At 44.5% G+C, this 9761-nt stretch overlaps 1 protein-coding gene across 1 annotated transcript in view; it reads right to left on the bottom strand.

Moving 5' to 3' along the window:
- The window catches only part of SF3A1 (splicing factor 3a, subunit 1, 120kDa), a gene marked incomplete at its 5' end in the record, with an annotated part of 11553 nt that extends 3686 nt beyond the window's left edge, over positions 1-7867 (bottom strand). The window contains 10 exons of the mRNA XM_010294083.1: positions 641-883; positions 1060-1181; positions 1538-1723; positions 1837-1954; positions 2592-2785; positions 3265-3415; positions 4127-4201; positions 4662-4919; positions 5751-5955; positions 7755-7867. Of these exons, the coding sequence (XP_010292385.1) occupies positions 641-883; positions 1060-1181; positions 1538-1723; positions 1837-1954; positions 2592-2785; positions 3265-3415; positions 4127-4201; positions 4662-4919; positions 5751-5955; positions 7755-7867 (1665 nt within the window). The remainder of the gene's footprint in view (positions 1-640; positions 884-1059; positions 1182-1537; positions 1724-1836; positions 1955-2591; positions 2786-3264; positions 3416-4126; positions 4202-4661; positions 4920-5750; positions 5956-7754) is intronic.
- Between the last annotated feature and the right edge of the window lie 1894 nt (positions 7868-9761).

Here is a 9761-nt window from a genome sequence, read left to right as displayed (position 1 = left end):
GGAATGCTTGTGCTGGTCGCAATCCTGATTAAAATAACCAGGTAAACACACAGAGGATTTTCTGCTGGCCAGAGCCTTGCTGGGATCCTCAGCGAGCCCACCCTTTGGCCAGCCCAAGCTGCCTGTAACCAGGCAAAGAAGCCTCATCACCACATTCAGCGGTTCTTCCTTCCCTCACCACTCAGGTATCAGACCGCAAGCCACAACGTAACCTTAAAGAAGGAGCTATTTCGGAGTCTCCTCGCAGAACCCTTGGGGCAGGAACACTGGGCAAGTGAGTCACTTGTTTCTTACCTGCGGCTACTTTTGTTCTGCATCACACTTTTTTACACCTGAAAAAAGGCCCCCACCCATTCCTTTGTCAGCCATACTCCCTCCCTCTGAGACCTCACTGCCCAGCTGATCTTTTTGATAGCCGAGTCTTTCTGGTAGCTCTATGGATGAAAAGCTCCACCTAAGTCTTATTTTCTATTTTTAACAGCAAGTTCAATAGGCTTCCTCGGATGGTTTAAGAGTCATTTGCAAACATGAACTTCATTCAAAATCTGGCCCTGCTGTTTACAACTCTCTACCTTCGTCAGGACTCCCTTCTAATTAACAACAGCCACAGTCATTTGCTTTTGGAAGCCCAAACACTTACTGTGGGTGGACGAGGCATGGACGTGATCGGCTGAGCACTAGCTGGGGGATTTGATGCCGATGAAGGAGGGGGTGGCTGGGGAATTTCATTGGGTTTGCTGGGACCGATCTTCTCCTTGCTGTCATCTTCTGGCACCAGTCCCTTGGCCTTATGGATAGCCTCAATTTGCTCTTGGAGAGTAATATTGGCCTGAGCAGCCTGTTGGGTGCGGGCCATGCTGCCTGAGTGGCCATCCCAGGTCACCTGACAGGATAAAATAAATCAGAGTAACTCCAGCCTGTCCAGACTGCAATGTGAGCTACAAATAAATCCAGAGAGCAGCTTTACAACAAGAACAAAGTTCAAAAGATTCCTGTCTATCTGAGCATTCGTAACATTACAGGAACCTATTAAAAAAACCCCCAGAGTTTTCACTCTACCTTTTCCTCTGGTTTCTGGATTTCTTCTTCACCAATCTTTTTACCAATAGCAGTCTCTTCTACACCGAAAATATCAGTACGGCGCTCTGCCAGCTGCTTCAAGCTGCTTTCAATATCCAAACCTGCAGGCAAAAAGAGAAATTCTTATCTCAGGTGATATAATCAAGCATAGTCAAGCCTCTTTTAATGATCTTTAAACCATTTGGTACCTAATGACTGAGTGCTGCTCTTCTTAGAAAGAGGCTGCAACTTGATGGCTGGTCAGCAGCAGCTAATGCTCTTTGCCTTTAAGTTTATAGAAAGGCTTCAATGTGCTAATGACAAATGTATCCACATAATCAGCACACTAAGGACATCCTACAGAAAGCTACATTTAAGATGGTCCTTATTGGTGGGACCTGGGGGGAGTGCGCGGGTGAGCGAAGAGTTCACAGAACTCATCTAGGAATTCAGTTTTGCAAGCTTTGCTCAGGCTGACCTGGGGCATAGACCTCATCATCACTCTGTTTTTCACGGATGGATCGATCACGCTGCTCCAACCATCGAGGATCCAGGAGACCAATTCGCATGTGTTCTTGCATTTTACTGGCAGGAATTTTCTCTCCAGTGATGGGGGAAACGAGATACTCATCTGGAGCTGGGGCGGGTGGTAATGGTTTTGAGGCTAGAAAAACAAAACCACACTGTTAAAAACACATCAGAGGAGGCAGCCTGGAAACAAATGCTTTTCTGATTATTCAGGAAGAAATAAAGTTTTTCTTCACCAGCCTGATTTACCTTTGGGATCGTAATCTTTCCGCACAATAACCTGATCTGGCGTGGGAGGAAGAGGTGGTGGCATCGGGGTTTCTGGAGGAGGAGGAACCTTCTGACCTTCATCTTCATCATCTGATCCCTTATTTAGGAGAAAAAAAAAATCATAACCAAGTTCCTGGAGTCAAATATCAACAAACAAGTTTTGAGAAAGGCATAGAAGTCCTATGCAGTGCAGGAAGAACTGATTATGCAGCTTCAAAGCAACAGAGCTATTTTGCCTCTGGACACCTATGCTACAGTGGTTCCTCTGGATAATTATGATTCAGAAATACAGCGGACCCAGAAGAGGAAGGAAGTACTCCTCAGCTTCCACATTACCACAGCACAGCAAGCAGGGGCTTACGGTTAACCAAGCTCTTGTTCCTTGTTACCAGAACAGCAGCTTACATACAGTGGGTAGAGGAAGAGTCTCAAATGAGTCATCTTTCAGCATCCCATATTGTGCAGAAGAAAGCCCAAAAGCTTTGATCACAGAAATATAAAATCCACACTATTAGGTGACAAAATTACTGGCTTTCACTCTTGGAAACTGTATCGTCATGGAAACCATTAAAAAATACCATATTCCAGTGGAAACAGGTTGTTTTGAAATTCCATCAGAAGGAAATCTCATTTCCTCAAGAAACTGAGGAACTTCTTACAGTGAAAATGAAAAGCAGCATAAACCACACAAACTTTATGGGACAAAAGTAACGCTGATTCTATTGGCTAGTTACCTCATCCATATCCTGCACTTGTGTGTCTTGATCTAGCTGGGCTGGGGGCTCATCTGTTTTCTCTTGCTTTTCATCTTCCTCATCTGACTCCACCTCCATCTCTACCTCCTCACTTTCCCCAAACTTCTCGTAACGCTCCTGGATCAGGATTCGAGCTCCCAACTCTTCTGGAGTGGTGGGAGGAGGGAAATTCCCTACAATGCAGAAAACAGAGCTTCTGTTTCTCTATCCCATTTCATTGCTCAATGCACAGACAGAAGTATCAGTTTCTTGAATGAAAAGCAGCTTCTTTACAAAGCAGCAGCATCACAATCTCCTGGGAGCCAAGGTATACACAAGGGAATGGATGGAGTCTACACAGACCAACATCAGCATGACACCTGAAGATGAAGGTTATGGGTGAAAGCACCACTCGGAAGTCGGACAAGTTCTGCTTGTCCTGGTGGAAAAGGAAAAGCGGACACTAGTGCAGTCCCGGACTTTGTGCAAGGAGAACATTACTGACTCCAGAAAAATCCAGCCCTGCACACTGTCACAAGGTGGCTTTCCCCTTCATCTTTGAAGGATATGCAGCTGTAAAACCCACGGTCTGTATAGAAACGGCCTTTCAGGGCATAGTCCCTACTCAAAGGGAGCAGAGATTCACAGAGGTTACAACACTTAACTGCCGTACCTTGCTCATTGGGCTGAAAGTCAACTGTTTCCACGACTACAAAGTCATGCCAATCAATCTGGGCATAAGCAACACGTTCCTTTTCCTTCTCCTCCTCTTCCTTCTTTCTCTCTCGCTCCTGGAACTTTGCCCACTCCACTCTGTAATACACCTGCACAAGCAGACATAAAGCAAGCATCAAATATCAGTCAAGAAACACATCTCGGTCATCTCTACAGCATCTAGAGGTTTATGCTCCCAACTCTTTCAAGGGCAGTTACACAAGTGCTGCTTCAGAGACCTAGCACAACAAAGAAATATTTGTGTTTCAGTTAGAAACTACAGGTTTGCCTACTGAGTAATGTACTGCAGCTGCTTTGTAAAGTGGTTTCCTAAAGCTGGAACTGCAGACTTCTTCAGCCAAGACCAAGCTATCCAGGTATCACTGAAGATCCACAGCCAGCAAACAATTCACAGAGACTTTATTACAACCCTGAAATGTCACCTGTCCAAAGCAAAAGCAGTCTTTGTAACAAAGACGGGAAGTCAAAGTAATAAGGAACAGCTTGGAAGGACTGTGACTGAGGTGTCACAGCAAAGCTGTCTGAGAGGGAAACATACTACTTTGTAAAACGCTTGGAAATGGAGGCGTGCAGTATCTACACCTCTATGCTGCCACGAGCAGACTATCCCCGATACGAATACTAGCGAGTAGTTCAAAGGCAAGCTTGGGTACTCTGTATTCAAGTGACCACAGGGACACATTCATTTTGGTCTCTGTGCATTTCTATTTGCTGACAACAAGTCAGAAACATGCAAAGAGAAAAAATTCAAACACATAACTGAAATGCTTCAGCAGTTTTGCAAATTTTTCATACAATACCTGATCTAGGACTTCCTTGGGATTTTCAGCCTCTTTCTTGAGTTTGAGGAGTAAGCCTTTTGGTGGGATCAAGATCTGAAATACATTTTGCATGACAGTTGGTGCCAATCCTTTTTGCCAAAGTCTCCTTAAAAGCAATTATTCTCTTTCCACACTGTTAAAAAAAAAAAATCAGTAGACCCCTGAGGCTACATGCCCCTTATTCTATTGCAAGCCTCTTATTACTTATTACTTATATTTGCATTTAAAAATATTCACTCTTCACCTTCCAACTACCCTCCATATTTAAAAACCCACAACTTTCACTTACATTACAGTGGTGTCCGACACACTTAAGTAACAGCCCACAGTGCTCAGCACTGCACTCTGCCAACAGTGCACAAGACATCCACTCTACTTGAAGAGTGAGATTGACCGGACAGACACCTAAATGCGCACATATTTCTAGTCTGGCTGTTTTGTAGGGCTTCAGTAGTCTTCAAAATCAATACTGCTGCTGAAGGAATCAACTCAACAGGTAAACTGTGAAGAGTACCTTTGTGTACTGTTCAACCAACTTAGTGAAGTAGTTAAAGAGACTGTGCTGGGGGCGAAGGAAGTCAAACTGATAGTTCCTCTGCTCTTTCTGCATCAGCTGAGTCAAGAACTGCCGCCCATTCCGGGCCACAAACTGTGCTGTGAGCTTCACCACATCCAAGTCAAAGGCTGAGATTGAGGGAGGATCCGCAATGAACTCGAACTCCGGCGGTGGCTCTTTTGGAACGACTGTCTCCTGGATCACCTGGGCCTGCACCTGCAGAGCAGAACGGAGACGGCTCAGTGACTGAAGAAAGAAGTCATTACCAAACACTTGGGAGAGCTCATTTTTCCTTCAGCTGTTGCGGGAAAGCAACATCAGTCTAGATATTGTGGCAGCTGCACGGATGAGAAAAATTAGTACCACATTGTGTATCTGGACATCTGTCTGTAGGCTATACTGTAAAACAAATGTTGCTCCAACAGCTAACAAAACTGTAAACTACCAGGACTTCACTATAATCCTCCAGGCCGGTCAGTAACTTGCAGTGTGACCACTGACCATGCAAAGCATGTAAAAGACTGAGACTCAGACAGCGTCCTTCTTCCATCCAGGATGCACAAAGGCACAGCTGAAGAAAATTAGCAACATTTTGTAGTCCACATTTTGAGGGGAAGTCAAATCTTCCAGCATAAAAATGGGAAATGTTTCTACAAAACAGGGCATGCAACAAGCTCAAACTGAACTCCAAGGGATTCTAAAGGACTTGCCTATAGCAGGAGTCCTAAACTCATACCAACGAGCGACCACTAGCACAAGTACCGCATAAGTCAATGCACAACTAAACAGAATTAAAACAGACCAAGTAAATCAACCTAACATTGAGCTTCACACGTAACTTTGAGTTATGTGCAACTGGGGGATGCACATCTGCATCAAAACAAAGTCCCAGACACTAAACTCCAAGCCTCTCGGTGCCATCTCCTGTTGCAAAGGTACAACTCACTCCTCCATTTGCCTGGTCTTTCAGACCTTCTGCTTAACATCAGGATGTGACACAACCAGTTTGAAGCCAAGATCTTGGCCAAAGTGAAAAGGAATACTTACCTTCTGTGGAAGCTGCTGCTGAGCACTTTGCTGCTGTTGCATGACCTTGGGAATAGCAGCCGAGGGCTCCTGTGCTTTACCCTCTTTGAACTCGCTGACTTTGTGCCGGTAGTATGCATGGTAAGGATCGTTGGGATTCAAGAAATTGAACTTAGGGTTATTTATTTCATTCTGACGAATTCGAGCTTCAAATTCTGGACCATTTCTGGGGAGGAAAAAGATAAAATTGTTTAGACGAATGGGCATCAACTCAAGTGTAAGCGCCTGTTTTTTTCACAGTAAGATGTGTTGATGTATCAGCCCCTCAGAAAACAATTTTCTCTCCTACATGGAAGGAGTTTACCTCTAAGTAACTCATACCCAGCATAGCAGGCAGTTGTACACACACAAGTTAAAGGTATTTGTCCTAATTTAGTCTGTAACAGTTCACAGTGAATATTTAAGACAGTTAAAAACTCACTCACAAGTGTTCCACAACCTCATTTGGCTACATACAAACAAAAGATCATTGACTGGATTAGACAATTTGTTGGATGGAGTTTACAAGTTACTTACTAGACCAGTTCTATTTGCTCTATTAACAAGCTTTTAAGACTAGTTTCATTTCTAGAAAGTTCATATAAGGAAAAAAAAAGCAGGTAGTCATGAACCTGTGCAGACACTGACCACACTGGAGTGCTGCATTTAGGAGAGGCCCAAGTTTTACTTCAGGTAACCTCCATTTCTCCCATCCAAAGTGCAAGCCATTTATTCCAGGGTAGTCTGAGGAAGTTAACATTGCTGTACCATGCTTCTCTTCATGTTCTCTGCATACCTCCAGGTCTTGCTCAGACACTCTGCCTCCTCCAAACAAGGAGGTCTCTACAATACCAAAGGATAAACACAGCCCTTCCTTATCCTCAAAGGAAGCCAACGCTCCTTGGCAGCATTTTGGAGATTAGTTACACAGTAAGTTTCTTTGACTAGATCAGCATTTAGCAATTGTCTTAAACCCACAGCAATAACCATCCCGTTTTAGTGAGGTGAAAGCACACAGCATTCAGCCTGTCTGGATGACATGAAGGTTAAGGATTCACACAGCCAGCTGAGGGGGGGATTTACCTTCTGTGCTACTTGTACACTGCAGGAAGACCAAGATCCGGTCCCCTGAGACCTCACATAGAGATAAGACAGCCAGAAATACTTAAGTATTAATAAAAACAACAGAGGAAGACAGCCTAGCTAGCACTAACTTCTTGCACTTGCAGAATGATGACATTACAGAAAAGGAAGAAGCCCAAATGAGTAAAATTTATTCAACTTTATACTCCTCCCCTGAATTTGACATCTATACTCACGCTAATCAATCTGCTACAGTCAACGGAGCAAAAAAATCCCATGCACATCATGGGCAGCTCATCTATCCTAAGAGAGGATCAGACTGCTCTTGGGAGATAGGTACTTCTCTCCCTGGGGCTATCAAGGTGGAGAGAGATGACCGAGGCTTAGATGAACGCCGATCCCAGCCGCTGACACAGTTTTACCAAGCTGTACACAAAGAGGGATGGAACTTAACCTCAGGGCTCAACAAGCAAGCATCCTTGTGCTGGAAGGTTCTTCACCTACCATTTGCCTGTAAAATAGGGTCATGACTCTTCTCAGCTTAATGAGACGATGGAGCAGCCGAAACAGGGCTCCCTTTCTACCTGGAATATTTGTTTCCCCTTCAGATCATTCAGAACAGGAACCGTTACCTGGTTATTGCAGCACACACCATAGTTTCCAATAACTTTATTTTATTTGCTACCATAACTTTTCTAGCAAAGCATGTCTTACACCTCTTAAATAGAATATTGCTGTTTATTTCACAGTGTCTCACCGGTATAGACTCAATCCTTAAAATCCTTCATGTAAAGTCATGGGACTGTCACCTGCTTCAGTTTCTGGAGCTGCACAGACATTAGCACTGGAAGAGGAGAGGCATGAAAATCCCAGGAAACAGGAGACACCACCAGAGTTCTTTACCTGGCTACGAAGCTGGCAGTCTTGTCAACAATATTCCTGACCTCTGGAGGAGGGTAAATAATTCCTACCACAGGCTTGGCTGGTGCAGCTTCCTCTTTTGGCTCCTCTTCTGGCTGTAATAGAAATGCATATATACACACATATATACAGTCCTCTGTACTGCTGCCTCACAACAGCTACTACTCAAAAGATGATGAGGTGGTGGTACAGGAAGACATCTTTCATTGTGGTGTTTGGAATCAGTCAAGATTCTAAATTCAAACAGCCTAAGAAAAACAGAAGGAATTTTAAATAATGTTGAGTAACATACTATATACCAGCATCAGGAGGCAAAAGCAAGGCCTGGTAGGCTGCAAACCCAACCTAGATTTTCAGTTGGTTGAGTTGGAAAATGCGTCTCCCTTCTCTCTCAACTTCCTCATCAACATTCAGAATAACAATGCTAACACACCTCAGTGGATTGTTCTGCAATCCCATGCTTAATGAAGGCTATGTAAGAATTAAGTATTCCAAACGTCGGACAGCACTGCCTATCTTCCTCCCCAAACCATTTAATCTTCCTGACACACAGATCTGGCTTAACAAACTGAATCACCAGTCCCAGAAACTAATTCCCCAGCTTCTCCAGGGTGGGAGACAATGTCTGTCTGTTTGTCAAGGGCACCCGCTGCAGGGGCAGGCACAGCAAGACAGCGAGGAAGGCCACTCCATGGGAACCAAAACAAGTCCCCCTGGCATTTTTACTATCTCAGCCTTGACCCTGAGCAGGTTTATAAACGCCAAGACAAGAGACAGCATAGGGGGATGCTTATAAAAATATATCTAGGAATAACCTAGCATTGCTAAACAGGTTTGGAAGTGATGAATGGAACTGCAAGAAATTAGAATGTGAATGATTAACTCCACGTTAAATAAAACATCACTTTTAATCCTACTGTGGTTCCATCAAAAGCCACTTCACAGAGAAAGGCTCTGCAGGGCATTTTTCCCACTGATATTACAGGAGCATCTGAAATTAAATCCCAGAACCCTCCCTTTGGACAGCTTTATCTTCCCATACGACTGGAAGCTGCTCTTTGCAGGATACTAAAGATGTCTCTTCTCTTTCCTCACCAAGCAACTTTCACAAGAAAAGCTGTTATACAAGAGAATATGTGTATGGGAAATGTTCATAATCTTAACAGGGACAGTCAGGGAAAATATAAAATGCCACTAAAGCTACTAGTGCTGCTAAATCCATGGGGACTCCAAGTTTTCTGGAGTCAAATATGACCTGAATAAAGTGCGTTATGAGAAAGACACCATAAATATTTTAGTTTTCATTCCCATTCCCTCACAATAAACATCTAGAGGAGCTGAAGGATAAGGCAGCACCACATTTGAAAGATGTTTTTATTTAACCACGATGCTGAGTTGCTTTGCTAACATACATGCATAAAAACCCCCGGGTGTTTGTTGGGAACCTCAATTTTCTAATTGAATAACAACTGCGTTATCTACACCAAATCACCCAGGATTTTCAGTAAGATCAGCTCCCTACACCGGCTTGCCTTACGGCTGCACAAGTGCTGATGCTGGAATGTGAAACTGCTGGAAGAGCTGGGGAAGGAATGGCAGCTTCCCAGTTCGGGAAGGCCGGGAAGAGCCTCCTGCAGAGGTGAATACGACGCAGACAGAAGAGAACCGGGGAAGGTCCTGTGAAACACAAGGCTGCTACGCTCTCTCAAGCACACTGGGACGGGTGTGTTTAATTCATTAACAGGGCTGTTCCCATAGCTCACGGCAAACCTTCATGACCACCCCAATTACAACCCCGTGCCGCTTCCAGCAAAGGACTCAGCCTTACGCCGCGGTGTAGCAGCCGACCGCCCCGCGGCGGGCGGACCGCGGATGAACGGGGGACTGCGGGCGACGCCTACGGGAAGCCGTAGCAAACAGCTGGCGAGAACTGCAGCCCCCCAAAACCACGACAAACGCGTGAAAGAAGCCAGAGATCCAGATAACCCC

Source organism: Phaethon lepturus, unplaced genomic scaffold (assembly GCF_000687285.1).
Source record: "Phaethon lepturus isolate BGI_N335 unplaced genomic scaffold, ASM68728v1 scaffold29849, whole genome shotgun sequence".
NCBI lineage: Eukaryota > Metazoa > Chordata > Aves > Phaethontiformes > Phaethontidae > Phaethon > Phaethon lepturus.
This window is presented reverse-complemented; position numbering and strand designations above follow the sequence as displayed.